The sequence below is a fragment of the Lagopus muta genome, chromosome 6 (genome assembly GCF_023343835.1).
Source record: "Lagopus muta isolate bLagMut1 chromosome 6, bLagMut1 primary, whole genome shotgun sequence".
In the NCBI taxonomy this organism is placed as follows: Eukaryota; Metazoa; Chordata; class Aves; order Galliformes; family Phasianidae; genus Lagopus; species Lagopus muta.
The window spans coordinates 44,063,124-44,082,591 of record NC_064438.1 but is presented as its reverse complement, the minus strand read 5'-3'; the positions used below and the strand labels follow the sequence as shown (position 1 = coordinate 44,082,591).

The window sequence follows — 19,468 nt, the reverse complement described above, 5'->3', positions numbered from 1 at the left end:
TAATGCTCTGTGTACTTTGCGATAGTAAACAGTCTGCACAAGGCAACATCTGTGTGTGTTCGGCAGCCTCTGGGCTTTGCACCAGCTGCTGCAATGGTAGTGTTGTGCCTGTGACAGTAGGTAGGGGTGTGAGCTCTACTCTGCATGTGTTGTCATCTCTGCATTTAGCGTCTGCCTTTGGCACTGTCATCTCTTTTATTTATGAATGAGTGGGTGAGGGAGGAGAGGGCTGGGCTGGGCTGATTCGACTTCTTCACAGTTGTACCATAAAGAGCAGAGGAGATGAAGCATAATCTCCTCCTCCCTCCTGACAGCATTTCACCGACAGCTGTGCTCCCAGCTGGGAAGAGGACAGCCTCCAACAGCCTCAGCAGAAGCTGGGAGAAGGGAGAAAGGAACGTTTGTGCTCTTTGCGCTGCAGGAAAAGCATCTTTGCATAATCTCTGCTCACAGGTGAGTTTCATTTTTCACCTATTCATTCTTAAAGCAAATTGCTTTTCCATCATTGGTTATACTGGGTTGTGACTCCTGGAATGGTGGCAGAACAGGTTTTTGGCTAGGTTGTTAGAAGTGAAGTAAAGCAAAACAGTGAGGCAGTCCAAGGACTCAACCAAAGTATCACATCCAAAAATTCACAACTTCAAACTAAATTTACTTGTCAGGTTCTCACTGGTGGAAAACTTGGAGTAGAAACTGTACTAGATAAACTTTTTGGACTTTCAGACAAGTGCAAGGAGAGCTTGTATTGATGTTATATTGATGAAGAGGAATAGTTAAGATAAACTAAGAATCTGTATCCTGTATATGTTTTCAGAGGAATAGAGGGTAGATAAACTCCGCTGGTCATTTTCAAATCAGTTAGTAAGTACGTGTCAGATGTCTAGATACAAACTGCTTTAAGTGAGTAATTAGGAATTTAAGTAATTTATTTCCCCTGAGGATCCAGACCAGAAGTTGCGTCTAGCTGCAGGAAACTGCTAAACTACATACCTTGCTGTGTAGGTGTTCTGTGTACAGTTATGTACATCTGTCCTTGTATCTCAAAAGTACGCCTCTGACGCACTTTCCAAACAGTAAGCCACTTTTTCTGCTGCCATTCAGAGCCCAGCTTGGGAAACTTGGAATGTGAAGTTTTAGAGAGATGGAATCAAACCCAGCAGACCAATTTCTGATAGATTTTTGTTTTTAAGTAGGATTAAAGACATTCCTTATAGTAGGTTGCCTCTGATAGCTGTCTGTTTTTCTGGTTCTTGACAGTCTCTGAATAGCAAGAAGGAAAGCAAATCACTGAAATTACTGAGAGATCTGCTTCCAAATTTGCAGGAGGTGGAGGTGGGGAGTTGAGAAATAAAGAGTTTAGAAAGATATTCAGCCTCGTACTGTGCTTTTCTGCTCAGAACACATGCAGTTATTACTAAAACTTTCAGGAAATTTAACAGTGAGATGAGGAAAAATGGCTACACACAGGCTCATAAGACGTGACACTGTCAGTGTGAGCATTACAGGGCATTCTGAGCAGTTGGTTATTCAGCCCCTAGTGTGACTGTTTTCCATGTTGACATCCTGTATTCACATTGGCTCCAGCAGACTATGACACCTGACCACTTCTTCTTTTACATTTGGTAGTCAAGAAGCCACTAAGCAGTCAGTCAGCCCCCTGCACTGTAGCATGCTCCTGTCCTCCTTTTCTGAGAAGACAAAACATGTACTGTCCTGAGCCCTACCCTTCTCATCTCCCCATGTTGTTACCAGTATTTTGCTGTTCTCTTCTTCTTTGCACGCAACTGTAAGCTCTTTCTGTTAAGTGAAGGAAGAGACAGAAGGTAGCTCTCCCCAGCTGATCTTTTTTGGTGCATGAAGCTGTCATTTAGACAGTAAAATAGAAGGTAAATCCCCAAAGCTTTAGGAGCCTCGGGGTAGTACACTGTGAGAAAGTGTTGGCTTTATCGAATCAGACCAATGTTTTGTTCTGTGATAGTGGGCACTGCTGGGAGGTGATGATGTCTGCATTGCAGCATTGGAATTTGAATATCACAGTTTTAAATGAAGAAAGCTGTGATGACTCCAGTCTGTCAGTAAAAAGAACTCATCTTACTTGGCATTTGCAATAGGCCTTCTTTAATTCACTTTGTGGCTGGTGAAGAAAAAGTGACTGCATTCCTTCTGGGATCTGGGGGCTGTAAGGAGTCCCAGACAGCGACAGAAGAGAGAAGGGAAATGGGGAGAAAGCAGAGACCAGTGGGATAAATGCATCCCAGCTGAGCCAGTTGTATGGAGCTGTCATCATATTAGCTGCCATCCCATCCTGTGAGCCTGCTAATGAGAAAATAGCGAACTTGCTGGTGGCCAAGAAGGCTGTGAGCTTCTTAGCAGTGCTGGTGCAGAGTCACATGGGATGAAGTGTGCACAGATGTAGGCAGCAATGTCAGTTTTGCTCTCCTAAGCAGTGCTGCGGGTGCTGTCACTCAGCTAACCAGATGATGCTGCAGATGATACATCTATATGAATGGCTCGTGGAGAAAAAAATTTTTTTCCTTGCCACTTATGCCAGATCTAACACCAGGACATGTTTGCATTTTGCTGGGGCTCTATTGCTGCCTACTGCTCTTATCAGTGTGATGACTGGAATGTTACTTGGGACTCAGAGGACATTCGTACAACTTTACTAATTATTTTTAAGTGAAGAACTGTGGAAATAGAAGTGCAGATGTGCAGTCTTGTGAGGATGATTACCTTACAATTAGCGGAATGCTTCCTCTAAGAGATTTGTTTTTCCTGTAAGTATTATTTTGAGTGGCTTGTAGCATTTGTTATGAATTTCTCTGCCAGCTGAAGCATTTGCAGAGCTGCTGTCCCCGACAGCTGATGACACTTGGGTTTGAAAAGACACAGAGCACTTTTAATGTTTAGAAGAAACTGGCCAATGGTTTTCAGTAAAGGTTTCAGTAATTGGCAGCAGCTAAGGACAGTGTTGCAGTTTGTCCTCTGAGGGATGCATCCAGTGCATTTCCCTCCTCACTAGGAGCTGTGCATGAACTCTGTTAATCCACTGCGCAGCAAAGGCAGGACTGGTTTGTCACTTCACCTGAAACTTTAGCTGGTGTGTCTGAAAAGAAAAAAGACCAAATAGGAGGCTCCGAGTGCTGTTCAAGAAAGGTGGAGCGATGTGCTCACCTGAAAGTATAGAGGATTCTATTCCTCCCTATGGAGCCTCCTGCCAGAAATTGTTTGCAAGGTGATGAATTCCTTTTCAGCTGTGTTGCTGTAGCACTGGATCCTGGGGTTAGGTAAGCACAGATCTGTCACTGCCAGAGGCAAATGGGAGTTCTGGTCTGCAGGTAATGGAGAAGGCGCTGCTGCTGCTCCTGGAGCTCCACAAGAGATCCTCCTAACATTCTCTCCTTGAGAACTGTAGCAGGATGAGCCCAAACACTCAGTTTATCATTAGCGTTGCTGCTTTATCCTATGAGCTTTCATAGGATAAAATTTTCCTTTTTCCTTTCTCTCACATCATTTTTTACTGACTGACAGTAAAGATGTAAAAGCTTTGGAGGAGGTTTAGATGGCTAACAGAGGAGGGGAAAATCAAGAATTGAATGAGTTGCAAAAGCAAATGCAATCAAACTAACAAACTTAAGTTGCTTTAATGATACTTGAATAAAATGCAGTATTTTGACTTTCATCTGTGAAGGGGACAGGGTGAATTTTCAGTCTGACAGATTATAATTTTGTAGTGCCTCTGCACATTCCTTGTTTGAGGATGTGTCTGTTTTACACCCTACATTTAAAAAGTGATTGGATGTAGCTTTCAACATAGGAATTGTTTGGTAGAGTAGAAAGCTTAAACTAAGATGCCTTAGTCTATTATGGCATAACATTATTATTTGGAATTTGAAGTTATGTCTGAGTTTCAGGGTTCCACAGCTCCATACCAGAGCAGGTCCTGGGTTTCTGAGCAGCTCTGGAATCGCTCTTCTTCTGGTGCAGCTTTCCTTCTCCTACCCAGTAACACATCAGAATTCCCTTGTTACAACACTTGATTCTCTCCCCTTTCCCTGGTTAGATGAATGTTGGAAAGTGAGAATGATTTAAAGCAAGGTTGTTACTTTTACTGTAGGTTGCTTCTCTGATGCTATAGAATTTTTCCATTTCTATAAGGCTATGGGTCCTTAACTATTTTCTCAATTTTTTTTTAATGAAGATCTTTTACCCAGATTATTCACCATTACTGTGGACAGGTTGTTTCTCACCATTTTCCTTAAGAGAAGATAAGAGTCAGATTTCAAGTACATGGACGGTTGAGTTGGTGACTTCAGGGAGGATGCTGTGATTTGCCTTCCAGGAGAGAGGTGGCAAAGCTGATGGCTCTGACATGGGGTGGGGGACGGGTGGCCATAGATCATGTGGGTCCTACTGTCATCCAGTGGTGATGGAGAGTGGCTGGAAACATTTAAGCTGTTAGGCAGGGTGCTGTTGCACAGGGATTCAGCAACACAGTGCTGGGGAAGGCTTCTTGCACTCCGTGCAAGTCCACATGGGGTATGGAGGGGCAGTGTCAAGGTATGACAGAAAATAGAGGAGGGAGGAAGGGTTTATGCACATGACAAAGTAGGGATTCTCAGGAGTAATGGAATTGAATAGAAGCCCAGGCTTTGTTTACATCTTAATGAAAGAAAGGAACAAGTGCTTAAAATCATGCGAGTACTAAAAAGAGTTTTTTACATGAAAATTAAGGGAATTGAGGAAATGAAAATTCAGGAAATTAAAACATAAGGAAGTCTGCAGATACAGATGCCAGCGCTTTGTTTAGAATAATACATCCATTGGGGACTGGGGTACTGGAGCTCTGTATCTTCAAATTAAAAAAAGAGGAAAAAAAAAAAAAAAAAGCTGAAGTTTTCAGTGGTCATCTGGGGAGTGAGAGCAATGAGGGGAGGAGAACAGCAAGAAATCTTCTCCAAGGCACACTGCTTCTACAAAATCATCAGAAGTGTGAGAATTAACATTGCAGAACAAATCTTATGTGAGGATATTGACTTGGATCATCTGGAAACTAGGCTGATTTCCAAGAAGATGAGGAAAAAAAAAAAATAAAGAGGGAAGTTTAGTTAAAGGCAGTGCAAAAGGGTAGCTAGAAGAGTTACATCTCTCCAGGCTGTGTGGGGACTATTGGAAGACACACACAGGTGTAGGTGTGCCACCCTCTTACCCCAACCCCCAAACCAAGTAAGATCCAAGCAAGAAATATAGAACTGTTGAAAGGAAATGAGCATGGCTAAGGAGCAGTGCAGGGAAGGGTGGATGGTGTGCTAGGTTACAGCTGGACTGAGAACAGAAACATCCAAAACACAATGGAACCAGTGTAAGCCAGAAACACAAGCACAGTGCAAAGCCATAGAGGAATTATTCCAGTTCCTAGCGACAGTGCATGCCATGCTAGGTACTTGAATTGAATGGGCTCATATCCTGTGACGAATTTTGTCTCTGATTAAAATAAATCCAAACAGAAGAATGAGAATGAAGTTAAAGAAAAATGAGGGAAGGGAGGGAAAAATTTCGAAATACTGCAAATGGCTTCCCACTTTCCCTTGTCTTAAAACTTTTGCTGTACAAAATGAATCATGTACTGAATCATAAATGCAGAAAATAGAATTTAAAAGAGAGATGACTTTATTGAATGTATCATTATTTGCTGATGTGTGGAACAATGAAAACGTTGACAGGAGATCTGTTCAATCTCTTTAGACGCAGCAAGGCTCCAACCACCTTTCAGTCAGACCTGGCAAGTCACATTTTTCTCTCAGACAGCCTTTGCTATTTGCCAAACATTATTAGTCAAACATTGATCATCGCTGGTCCAAGTCACTGCTTGTCAGCAGTGCTGGCAAATCAGTGCTGCCCCTGAGTGAAAAGTGAAGGAGGAGAACAATTGCACAGATGAATGTTTGGTTGCTGAAAATGGGATTAGCTTTCCAAATTTCTTTCTGTTAATGAGATAGTTCTGTTTGATATTTAGGTTTAATTATACCTTCTTCTGTCTGGAGGCAGTGGCATTATAGAAGATGTCAGCAGAAAGGGAATCTGGTCTCTAACTTAGTTTTTGAGCAAATTTTCCCTTGTAGCCAGTGCGTGATGCTGGGGAGGTTCAATAGTGGGACTACTTGCATGTTGCTGACACCCTCTCCCTTTCTTTGATAGCACATGTGTACAGAGAACAAGCTGCTGACACATCAACCCTGGTGTCAGAGAGACTGTAGCCTCAGAGGGGACGGGGATGCAGTCTGGGAAAATGAGTCAGAAGAGTTAGGGGATTTTCTCCAAGGCTGTAGAAGGTAAAATGAATCAGAACCCATTTACTTCAGGAGAAAGAAGTTCCTACTTCTCAGTCCCAAGCCTACGCTATGGTTGTTTCAGTTCTCATTCTTTACTGATACTTCTACACGTTGTTCGTGACTTGTGTGTCTCCTAATCCTTAAGACTTACTCTGTGTTGGCTTCTCTTGCCCCCTCACTTAAGCAAGGATCATCAGACAGTTTCAGGGCCATTGGCCGCCCTACTGCCTGCAGTTGCTCATAACCTGTTTGCCACCTTCTTGTAAAGCAGAGGCAGGTTGGCGGTTTGGCCTCTGTGCTGAGGAGATGTGTAGGAGAGAGAGAGGCTGAGCTGGCTGTTGGCTGGGGCAAAAGGAAGGTTGGAAGTTGTTCTCTGAGGAACAGAGAAAAGGTTTCTGCAGAAAGTGGTGTGATGGGGAGCACTCCTCCACTCCAGCTCGTGGATTTGAGTGAGCCATGCAGGAGCTCCAGGGAGCTGTCCTGGAGCAGGAGCCAGCTCAGTGCTGAGAGCCTGGTGGCCACGTCACCCACCTGGCTGCTCTTTAGCAGCAGGAAGGAGGGGGCAGATGGGGGTCATTTTTATAAGCTATGAGCCAGCTCCTTGAGGCAACTGTGGCATGACTAATTCCTGTTGTGTGATTCATCGCCCTGTTTTTAGTTGGACTGCTTGACCAAAAATACACACTGTATGAACTTCTTATTACCATAAATAGGGATTTTCCAAAATGTAGTTTCTTTTCAGCACTTCCTTGTGCTCAGCCAGTCGTTTGGGCCTTATATTTGGTTAAAAAAAGTCCCCAAACCTAGAGAAAGAAGATGAACCAGTGTCAGATATGTGACAATCTGCTGTCCCCTCTGCCTTCCTTACCACTATTTGTCCTTTACACGTGCAGGCCTCCAAAGGTGTAAAAACATGAAATGAAATGTTACAACAGCAGAACTCGTACCGTTTAATTATTTTTGGAATTTGTGAAATCAAGGACATTTCACTTCTGTATAGCTTTAATGTGGAAATGATTTTACTTCATGTCAGGTTTGTACCATTTGTTTTCGTGCTGCTGTGTGTCTCAGGGACAAGGGTGAGTTGTGTCGTGTCACTGAGCAATAACAGAGACTGGAATGGAGGGTCTGAAAGTTCTCCAAACATTTATTTGCCTTCAAGGGGCATCAGCTGAACCATCCCCAGGATGTTTGCCAAACTTTGAGACCTCCAACTTGAAGACCTCCATCCCATGCGTCATCTGTCCCAGTGCTGCCCCACTTAACTTTGTTAGTGGAAAGATTTAGCGGTGTTTAACCCAGTCTTTCATTCAGGTTTTCACAGAGAGCGTGCTTTATTCTTTGTGACAGACTTTAACATGTTGGAAGGTTTCTGCTGTTTGCCCTCATTATGGTCTTCCTTAGACTAAGCAATCCTAGACCAATGACCATCCCCCTTCATTTCCCCAGCCACAGCCAGCAGCTCCATAACGCCTTTCAATGATGCTCAGGATAGAGAGGTAGCACCCACAGCTGCTGGCACATCCCAGGGTAATTTGCTTTTTTTTCTTATATTTTTACAAAAATATATTGTTGACTCCTACTCAATGTATGATCACTGTAATCCCTTTATCCTTCCTAGTGTTCTGCTGTAAGGTAGCATTTGCTTTGTTAAAGACTTCTCATTTCAGAGATAATATGTAATATCTCATATACAGCAGTTTGCACATCAATTAAGAGGAATACTCAGTGTTCTAATCAAAAGAACAAAGGTTAGGTTAGGCTGATAATCTGCTCAGGCATTCTGGGAATTTTTTTCTGAAATATTGTTGTTTTCCAGGAATGTGAATGTTGTGTTTCAACAAGTCCATCCCTGTGACCTCTCCCAGAGTAGCCTCTGGGATGCTGTGTTGCCATGAATTCCTGCAGGTGATACTTTGGCTCCCTCACAACCGTTCAGACGTGCTCCGTTCTGTTCCTTCTAAGTGGCTTCCCTGCTTAATTGAATGTTTGTTTGACTTATGAATTAAGTTGAATGTAGAACACATAGGCTTATTGTCTATAGTGATTTAGATATTTCTTACTAAGCTTTATGATCTGTGAGCCATAATCTGGCAAGATTATACTACATCACCATGTCCGTTGCTATTGAGAAACGGGCATTAGGACTAAGTTTTGAGGTCATTAAAGTATTTTAATTAATTCATTTTCTAATATACAGGGACTATCTCCGTTGGCTTCTAGCTGCCTTCATCAATCCGCCTGTACTGCTCACACTAGGCTTCACAGGTCACATTTTTCAGCTGTTTCATAGAACATTTAATGATACACCTGATACTCTGTAAGGTAGCTAATGAAGCCATTAAAATGTTCTCCAGGAGGAGAATGTGTGAGGTAGCAAAGAGATAGAGGAGGATGTAACTAATGACCAGAGCAACGAGGAGCAAACATTGCAACACATCAGTAAATGCAAATGTTTGAGCATACCCCACTTCATACTATAACACTTCACATTTTTGTGATGGAATACTGTATTAAGAAAAGTCACACACGTTTGATGTCCAATCTAAGGCTTTCATCAAGCATTGAGTTCACTGTAAGAAAAAGGAAAGATTTACAAATCTAGGATTTTGACATGAAGCTGCCACTCAAATCGGCATTATCAGTTCCTACTGACATTCACAGGCATGAAGCCCTGAATTACGCTACTGTGGTTCAGATCTGAACTTTTAGAGATGAAATGCAACTACCTTACTTCAGACTTTGGAGAAGTTTGATGATAAACAGAAATTAAGAAGTTGAGACAAATTCCCAAGATATCAAAGTTTGAGCAAGTTGAGTGATTTACCCAATGCTGTGAATAATTGCGTGTCTGTGCTAGGAAGAATTGGACATTGGTGACTAATTGGTCTTTTGTTTATGTGGGTTCTGAAAAAATGTTGCTGGCTTCCTCTTTTGACAATAGACTTATAAATGAAGTCATGCAATAACAACAAAAGTAAAGTGATTTGTAATTATTAGAATACCTCTCTGGTTTCCTCCCACTGAAACAAATGCTTAGAGGAATAGTTATTGTTGTATGAAGACATTCCTGCTGGAAAGGCTGTCCCTTCACACGTTAACAAGTACAAATAAGTTGTGCAAAGACCTAAGTGAAATTTAGAAAGGAATTTAATGTGAGGAGAAATTGTGGGAAATTTATGTGAGATGGTTTCATGGGCTCAAAAAGATACAGCCCTTCATGTACTGTATGCCCTGGCACGACTTTCTTGTAAATAGAGGGACATCCAGAGTTTGTACTTCTATTGCAAAAAAAAAAACCAAACAAACACCAAAACAACAACAACAAAACAGATTGGAAAAAAAAAAAAGGAATGAAAGTATAGCAAAGATTGCCCGATTGCTTTACAAACAACAAAACCAGCAGAATGCAGAAACAAAACTCTTTGCAACCAGCTGCTCTTCCCATAAATGTTTGACAAAATTTCTGTGTGCTTTCTGTTGCAGTGTTTCACACTCTTAGGGGCCGGGAGCTCTTGTCACAATTCTGCTTCTGAAGACTGAAATAAGAAATAACAGCAAATATTTCAGTTGTGTTTAGATCTATAATTTCTGCTTCTGCCTCGTGCTTGGATTTCTTTTCCCTTCTTTTTTTTTTTTTTTTTTTTTTTTTTGTAGAAGAATGAATTTGAATATTCCAGTATGAACTGGATTTTCTATCCAGTAAAGAACAGAAACATCCTTTATTGCCTTTCATGGCTCTTTCCACTTGTGACCCTTTTACATAATCCTTTGGTTTAATCCAAGCATTGTTGTGCCACTTCCTTACAGTCATCCTTAGTCATGCCCCCAGTTTCCACTTTGTTCTACAATTTTAGGGGGATTTTCTCTAAGTGTATTAGCTATCTCAAGTAGTGAGATACAGTGATAGACTTCAAAAAGAAAGGAGATACGAAGGAATGGTTGGTCCTTCTTTCCCCTCTCTCTACCAGATCATCACCCCATCACAACATGAGCTCTTCCTTGTATGTGGAGGATGTGGGAAGGGGCAGAAAACTTCTCTTAAAATAGCCCAAAAAGCATGATTATGTTCTGTGGAAGGAACATTTAGTAAGCTTTGCCATTTTCCTGCTCTACAGCAGCTTTGCTACTGCAGCTCTTACACTCGTTCCACCTCATGCCTCAAACCCTCAGGTGTGGGCCAGCCAATTTCTGCCCGTTTGATGTGGGAGTCTAAAGGCTAATGTTTATCCAGGTAATGATCTGAACCAAATCTCAGATTTTGTGCAGTGTGGTCCAAGAGCTGCTATGAAGGTCAAGAGACTCAGGTCTGTTTGTGATGTGTGACAGGTGGAGGGACAGCAAGAGATCTACTATGACATGAAGGTACGCAACCACATTTTATCCTCCCCATTCATGGTGACAGGTGCTTTTGTAGATGAGACAAGCTGTGTGCTCATCTATTACAAATGTACAAAGAAATCCTTTGATGTATAGCCCCATTTGTCACCACTAAAATGTTTAGGTCTAATTGTATCAGGTTTCTTAGGAGAAAACTGTAGGAATGTTCACTGGAACTGAGAAAAAACACGCAGGCTCCACAGTATTGCTCAGTCAGAGCAGAACAAGCTGTTGGTGCTGGTGGGCCTGGGCTCAATCCTTGGCTATTGCCAAATGTGAGCTGTTCTATGAGCTCATGATGTGGGGTAGGAATTGTGGCTTTGTCAACAGGATACAAAAGGACTTGGGGGGAAAAAAAAAGAACCTACTTTTGAATTGTCCAGTGAGTAATGAAGGTTGGCTTACTTTGACTGAGAAAAAGTTAAGCTGTCTAAAGCCCTGAGATTGTTGGCTTAATTCTTTACCCAGAAACAAGAGAAATGTTTGGAGCTCATCTAGATGTTTCTTTCCAAGAGTTGGGCTTAGATAGGTAATACTGAAAAAAGGTGGGCATAGGAGAGAGATGTCTTGCCTGGAAATGTCTGTAGACTTGTGATACTGAATGTGTTATATAAACTAAGCTCTTAAAAACAGAACACCACACAGCTGCACTATTTCCATATTGAAGTTGTCTAAATGGAATGCCTGTGTGTTCCCAGCCATAGCTGCTCTCAGCTCAGTGATTATCTGCACCCCAGATGTTTTTCTTAGAGCAACTTTTTTATTTTTCTCCTCCTACTACCCAAGCTAGCTTAGTAAGTAATGCAGGAGCTATTTGTCTCCTCTTTCCTACTTGGCATCACCTTTCCTTGAGTTTTCCATCATTTAGGGAGCTTGTAAGGTATTGTGTATTATATTCTTAGTAACAGGGTGGTCTTTAAAGATCACTCTTCTGAACTATGTAATGACTGTCATAATCGCAGTGTTTTGGTATCAGCCTTGAGAAAACTTGCAGTTCCTTTCCTTGGCCTGCAGAGCTGTGTTAACATACTTGGAGTAAGGGAAAAAAATGGGGAAAGGAAAACTGTGTTTCCCATTTGGTCATTGGTCAGAAGGCACAGCAGTGTCCCAGAGCCTGCATGCTGTGGAGGCTGAAACAAGGGAGGAATTTTCTAAGCTCTCTTCTTTCACAAAGCAGCATAAAACAGCTATTGTGCAAACAAGAATCTGGACTTCTGTTTACGTAACGGGCAGCTTTCTCTTCCTGGCTCTGAAACAGCACACTGCAGCACTTCCTCCAGGAGCAGGAAACATCACTGTAATCAGAAGTGTGTATTATATTAGGACAATATCGTATCAATGAGGCTTTTTCTGTTTTTTATTCTCCGCAATTCTGGCAAGACTTCTAAGCTGAACAGATATGAATTTTACAATCACATTCTTCGTGACATAATTTAGTAAAAACATTTTGATTTCTTACAGAAAAAGAAGCATTTTCAAAAAAAAAAGAAGCAACAACAAGCAACAGTGCAACTGTAGAGTACATCTGCTTTTTCTCATCCTGTGGCCCATATTGGCCTACAGGATAATACAGAGCAGAACTGAGCTCAAGAAATATGAATGTATAAGGACAGTTCTGCCTTTTGAAAATTATTGACAGCTTTCAAGTTATTCTAAGTTGGTCTTACAAGCAGGAGATGAACAGTGATTGGATGCTTCTAGTTGTTAGATTAGATGAGGGAACCGCAGACATTTAGGCACTTTTCACTGTGCATATGTATGTCCTTTGTTCTGCTCATACAAACTCTTACATGTCAAAGTCACCGAATTATCGTACAGAAATTGTATCAAATACAGTCTCAAATACAACTGCACTTGTCCTGGAGCCCTGGATTGGAACAGGTGAGGGGGAAAGTAAGGCTGTCAAATCTGTTCCGAGTTCTGTGCATTTGCTTGCAGGCATGAAGCCAGACCTCTTGTAGGTGGAGAAACCACACAGCAGTCATGCAGCCATTAAGACAAGCACAGTGCATGGGATGGTGTCAGAGAAGAGAGGATGCTCCCTGAGTAACAGTGGTTTGGAAAATCTGCACGTAACTTCATTGCTTTCTGCCGCATGTGTGTGATAATGGTCACATTATCATTGTTATTCTGCAGGGAGGGTTATGGCAATCTCTTGGAGCAAACTTCAAGCTAAGCCAGGACGACCTGTGGCTGGCTCACCTTTCTGCTGCTGTGCCTGGTAGAGCTGCGGTAACACTTGTGCCATCTGTGGAGGAGGGGGTGATTCTGAGGTAGGTGCATCCCTGAGGGGGCTGTATGAGAACAAGGGGAGCAGAGCTCGCACTGTGCTGGGCTAAGGCAGATAGCGACAAAGAATGAAGTTAGAAGTTTGAGGAACTTAACCTGGCCTTCATGCTGTCGTTGAAGCTACCTGAGACTCAAGGAATCCAGGGCTGATATTCTTTTTGTTATCAAGAAAATGGGGAAAAAGAGAAAAACAAAGGAGAGTTTTAATGATTAAGTATATACTTCTGTCCTTAAGTTTGCTGTTATTTCACTGGGACTGTGGTACACTACACTGTCTGAGGCTGAATACTGTACATCTTTTCAGGTTTGGTCAATCTTTTCAGCCTTAAGGAAGTGATTTTCTTTTCAATTTCTATGAGACTGAAGCCCACCATTATTTTAAAAAAACAAAACCTAATACACAATCAAACAAAACCAAAATTACATCACTCGCAGAAGAATTTATTCTACAGTAACATTCTCAAATGCTGCCAATCACAGTAATTTTACCATACCATGGTTATGTTTCCATAAGGATTGCCTTGGAAAAAATGGTTTGTTCTCACAAAGGACAGATGATGATTACAAAAAATGCAGATATGTATTGTAAATGGGAAACAAACAGCAAGGACTTTTCTCTGTTCCTGACAATGCAGTCTGCTTTTCAATCTGTTTCAATTAACTGAAGTTCTGTAAAGAGTATACAAGTTGCTAACCTCACCCAAGTGTACTCTGCAGCTGGGTATTTTCTGGCAGTGGTTAAAAGAATGAATCCCACTGGTTTGTGTCATCACACAAAACACACATGCCCCTCACAGAGCAGAGCAGGGGGGCACAGTCTTGAGCACTTGTGCCAAAGTGACTGAACATATCACGCGAGCTGATAGAAGGGTGAAAATTATACTTCGTTTAGTCTGGGGTTTAATCACAGCGGACAGGCTGAAGGCCAAACACTTAACCTGACCAAACCGAGTGCTAACATGTTGTCAGCAGGTGGGTTTTAAAAATGCCTTTTACAGTAATGGTATAATGTGGAAAGGATCTGCATGGGTCTGTGTGTGGATCACAAAAGATTCCTCAGGTGAAAATAATTGCGTTTGTTTTCAGTGCCTATGGCAAGTAAGGAATCAGTAATGGTATATTCTGTAGGGGGCTGACACCATGGATGCAGAATTTTATGGTGTCTTTCCTACAGGCAGCTCCCTTTCAGGACTGTGTTTACACTTAACTGTAAAAGCAGCTGCTAAAAATTCCACTTTCATCATCCCGATGGGTTGAGCTGCATGTACTATGATATTTTGTATCTAAAGGGAAATTCCAGAAATGGAAATTAAGAAAGCAACGGTTTTGCTCACCCCGCATCCTCTAAGGAAGTCTGAGTGAACTGCTGCTCTGCCAGAGGAATTTTTCCATTTGGATCAGATCAGATTACTGCTTTTCTGCCTCATCTGCAAAACAGAGATTACATTTCTTCACCGTTTAGATACTCATAAAGCTAAGGTGACAAATGTTTGTAAGTTGCTTTGGAATTCTTTGACAGAACACACTCCTAGGGCTTAGTGATACGAATCATGATTTCCCAGACAGGCTTTATCTTCTGTTAAATACTGAAAGAAAATTTAGAACAGGCATCTCACTGAAAACTGATCGTTTGATAATGATTTTCTTCAAGGTTTTCATACGTTTTACCACCAGGTTATTAACATCCTGCAGCAAGGCATCTCTTCAGCCTGAGGTTTTTGTGGATGAAAAGTGGTTCTTCAGACTGGATGAAATTAAGTTCTACATCCATTCATTTGGGACACTGATTAATGGTGTATGTTGAGAGGCAGAAGATGTTGAATTTCACAGAGAATGCAACTGAAAAGTGCATTATTGATCATAATATTCACCAGACATTATCCCCTGTGGTGTACATATTTGTATTTATCATAGGATTCCCAGCTAACTGCCTGTCACTGTACTATGGGTACTTACAGATCAAGGCTAAAAATGAGTTGGGTATCTACCTTTGCAATTTGACCGTAGCAGACCTGTTTTACATATTTTCTTTGCCTTTTTGGATCCAGTATGTTTTGCAGCATGACAATTGGACATATGATGAACTGCTGTGCAAAATCTGTGGCATTCTCTTGTATGAGAATATCTATATCAGTGTGGGCTTCCTGTGCTGCATCTCCATTGACCGCTATCTGGCAGTCGTGCACCCTTTTCGGTTTCATCAGTTTCGGACAATGAAGGCTGCAATGATTGTGAGTGCCATTATTTGGACCAAAGAAATAGTCACATGTTCATTTGTCTTTGTGCACGGGGAGGTCAGTATGGATGCCGAGAGCCATGTGGTGTGCTTTGAGCATTACCCCATCAAAGAATGGGAGCACAGTATCAATTACTACCGCTTCTCTGCTGGCTTCCTTTTCCCCTTCTTTCTGCTGGCCTTCTCTTACTGTGGCATTTTACGAGTTGTCCACAGAAGTCACGGCACTCAAAAGAAGAAGAAACTCCAAATTAAACGTTTGGTTTCGAGCACTGTCTTCATTTTTTTAGTTTGCTTTGGACCATACCACATCTTACTTGTAGTTCGCAGTGTGTTTGAGAGCAACTGCTCATTTGCTGGCAAAATATTTAACATTTACCATACTTCTCTCCTGCTGACTACATTTAACTGCATCGCTGACCCAGTACTGTACTGTTTTTCCAGCGAAAGCACTTACCTGAACTTTGTCAAGATGCGAGACTCTTGCTTAAGGCATTTAGGATGTCTGAGGACTGAGACAAAGGAATCCTATCAGCTGAATGCTCCAGAAACTCCCAACAGGCCACAGCATGAGCATCAGCCAAGGTTATTACAAGAATCACAGGGTGATTCTGGAACAAAAGACTCTTCTTCAACTAGGGCAGGCCATCTATAGCATTCATCAAAAAGGGCACTCGTGTAAAATCTTCCTTATATAACTGTGTGTATCCACTGGATGTATCTGTGTTTTACAACTGTTTTACATTCCAAAGGTCTTTTAGCAGAGCAGTACAGTGAGGTAGTTTCTGGAGGTGCGTGGATCTTAGGCAAAATCACATCTGCTGTCTTTTTGATACCACTCAAACCTGTCAACTGGCGTGGCTGAAAAACCGCACTCATGATGTGGTTCTGTTGAAATTGCCTTTCCTTGCTATTTGCCTCTGTAGCAGCTGGTGAAAAAGATCTCCATAAGGTGTTCAACAGGTTGGAGGCAGAACAAATTAAATGTCATCAAAATTAATTTTAAAAGGAAAAATATGCACTTCTGCAGATTACTGTAACTCTCTGAAATAACTCCTCCAGCAAGTTTCAAAGTGAGCAGAGCCATTGCAGGAGCCAACCTGCTAAAACAGCTGATGAAGTTACGTGGAATCTTCTGGGACAACAGGCACAGAAACTCAGAATCAGATGAGAACTTCGATTTGTGCATTGACTGCTGAATCTCCTCATAAGGCTTCTATTGACTTTCAGAGGTATGGGATCTCTCAGCTCAGATAAGGATAAATAATTCAAGCTGTTGATTTGGAAAAGAACAGGAGGTTCATAGTACAAGAGGCACTTTTACCTCCTGCGTTTCTTTGAGTCACTGTGTTTAAAGGTGAATTTAATTGCACCTAAATTCTATCAGACCTTGCTAAGATTTTGATTGCATTCTTACAAATTTGTGTGCCTTGTGCAGCACAGAACTTGCGGGCAATTAAAAAACAAGATGTTTGTCAATGGAACTCTTAAGTAGATTCTGCTTAAACTCTGTTTTCACCAGTCAATACAACAGCTAAGGTGTGCTCATTATTGAGTAAATGTGATATCAGAAATGTGATGTATGAGTGATCTCTGTGGCTTTTTGGGTTAGATGGAAACGCGATACAGGAATAACCGGAGATAATGGTAGTTACAGATGAGGTTGTTGTGCTCTGTATTAGTTGTTTCTAGAATCAACTCCTCTATTTTTTATTGTTTTGGGTTTTTTTATATTCATTATTAAAGAATGTGAGTCTTGTTTCTTCTTTGTGACCTCACCGTGCTTTCTGGTATCTGCAGCTGTTACACCACGAATATTGCCTTATCCTTTGTCTTCTCTGGTTTCAAGCTTTTCTTTGAGCACCTCTCTGTTTCTGCAGCCTGGAGTTGAGAGTGTGTGTGCACATATATAGGTATACATATATTTAATTTCAAAATTATTTTTTGAGGAAGGCCTAGACAGGCATTCTACATTGGGTTTTCTCAGGTATGTTGCTGTGCATGTTTTTGTTATTGGTTTTTAAAAGTTAATATGTTCTAAGAGTTTTCTGGAAACCACACTGGAAGTGCAATATTAAAAGTAATTAGGAGACATGTTTAATAAATAATGTTTTTATTATTCCCTTCCTGTATTTGTTCACAGATTGTATTTATGAGACTATAGCTCCTCTCCTCCCTGCTGTTGCAGAAGGGATTCATGTCCCTACTCCAGGAGGGGATTAGGTTTGCTTATATTCATATTTGGTTTGTTTAATTCTTTTACATTTCTTTATACTTAGACCACTCTCCATGCTGGATTAATTACCTTACTACATGCACTTTTCTTCTTACTATTTAGTGCTGTTTAGCTTTGCTTTCTGTGAATGTTTCCTCTAGTCCCTGCTGTCTGTGCCAGCTGGTTGGAAGCAGGGGCTCCTGGCTGCTGTAGTCTGTGCTTGTGCGTTGCTAAGAGGAGCTCCAACACTCAGACTCCCATGACCTGACATGCTGCAAGGCACACACATGATTTGTTCTAAGATAAAATATTTATTTTGCTGTTTGTTTGTGCTTTACTTCTTTATGGCTGTCCGTGTTGTTTAAACTAGCTGGAATGCAGAGCGTGCCCTGTTACATGCAGTTATTACACTGAACAGATTAAGGCTTGCTTGAGTCGGTACTTTGTTGTGGTTCACTTCTGGTCAGCTGCTGTGGTTTAAAATCAGATGAAAACTTGTGTGACGGCCCAGTGTTCTGCTGCAGTTGTAGCATCTAACCTGCTGACCAGGCCAAGAGGGCAGGGCTGTTGGTTTGGGTTTGTTTTCCCTGGTCATGATGTCAGTACTGATTCTACTTTCTAATTCTTTCTACGTTGTAACAGCTCAGCTTAGGCTGTGGATCTGTAACCACCACAGGAGGAACATAACCCTCAGAGCCTTTCTATTTTATTCTATTATTATTCTATTCAGGATGAGAGCAAGGTTTGCTGGAGATAATGCTGCACACTTCCATTGGGTTGAATGTGGGGCTTGGGATGACGGAGAAAAAGGGATTTCAAAAGCACACGCAATTGTCTATTTCTTAGCAAGATCTGTTAAAGCTTAAATTTTAGAAAGAAAAGAGTGAAAGCTCATTAAATCAAGTTCCTTGGACAAAGTTAATGTAATGTGATGTGTCATAAAATAACCACTGGGAGCAAGTCTGAATGTGTATCAGCATTCTGGCATTAAGGTTTCTCTCATACATGTTCAACAGCTGAAGCCTTGAAGGGCTGTGTATCTTCGGGGAGCTCAGAAAATGAATGCTGGTGTTTGTGGTACAAACTGATTTTTCTTATTCTCAAAGAGTTATGTGCTTGTCTTACATAAGAGGAGGAACATGAAAATAGATAGAGGATGTTGCTACCTGCTGAAGTACTCCTGTCCTTTGGAAATAGCAGTGGCTAAACAGAACCACCATCCTGATCCTGCTGGAGCACAATAGCTCAATACTCTTATTTTCTATCACTATCATCTTTCTATGACAGGTAAAGCATCAGTATCTGAGTGTGCAGTGTAAAGCACAGCCTGTGCTGTCTGCTGGGGGGCTGACATCTGTTAGGTCTTCAGCAGAGGCACCTACCTGAAGTTGAAGTAACAGCACAACTTTAAATGACATAAGCCAAGCTTAAGGCACAACTGTTTGTCATGTGCTGCTTCAGTGTTTGTAGGCCTTTTAGATGCAGGTTAGTTGTTCTTCAAACAGTCTTGCTGATAGCAGTATTCTTATAACTGGAATTTATCTAAATGCTCATTTACACAATTCTGTTTTAAACTGAGTGCCAAAGTTCTTTAATTTCTGATTGTATTTTAATGTCTAAGCATAAATATTTTATCACTATGTATTTAACTCCTTTATGGTATCCTGATGTTAAGAGTAAAACATCTGCAGTATTTCTGTATTATGAAGAAAGGGACAAAATTTACATAAACTTGTAGCATAAAGGAGGCCATCAGTACAGCCTTCCCCGTACACAGAAAGTCTGCAAGGTTACCCTTACTCTCATTAAAGCCCTCACCTCATCACATCTCCACCACTGACCCACCAGCATGAGAAGATGGTGTTAGAGGGGCTATAGGAAGAAGTGTACAAAAGGCCTGTATTTAACAATTTTTACTGCTGTAACACTTGCAGGTTTTTGTTTTGTTTTGAACACTCCACTGCAGCTGTTCTCCCCACCGTAGGGTATTTTTAAATCCAAGTTGCTACAAGACTT

The 19,468-nt window shown here is 41.4% G+C and overlaps 2 protein-coding genes across 3 annotated transcripts in view; both read left to right on the top strand.

Moving 5' to 3' along the window:
- The first annotated feature begins 339 nt into the window (after positions 1–339).
- The window catches only part of RPS6KA5 (ribosomal protein S6 kinase A5), a 126,252-nt gene continuing 107,123 nt past the window's right edge, over positions 340–19,468 (top strand). The window contains exon 1 of the mRNA XM_048950098.1: positions 340–453. The gene's annotated coding sequence lies outside the window, so the exon portion shown is untranslated. The remainder of the gene's footprint in view (positions 454–19,468) is intronic.
- GPR68 (G protein-coupled receptor 68) lies at positions 357–19,421 on the top strand. Of its 2 annotated transcripts, none has more exons than XM_048950105.1 (3): positions 357–453; positions 12,849–12,985; positions 14,676–19,421. In XM_048950105.1, the coding sequence occupies exon 3, from the start codon at positions 14,792–14,794 to the stop codon at positions 15,890–15,892; it is 1,101 nt and encodes a 366-aa protein (XP_048806062.1). In that variant the 5' UTR covers positions 357–453; positions 12,849–12,985; positions 14,676–14,791; the 3' UTR covers positions 15,893–19,421. The 2 variants fall into 2 exon arrangements, with proteins under 2 accessions (XP_048806062.1, XP_048806063.1); XM_048950106.1 differs by having other exon boundaries at positions 14,653–19,421.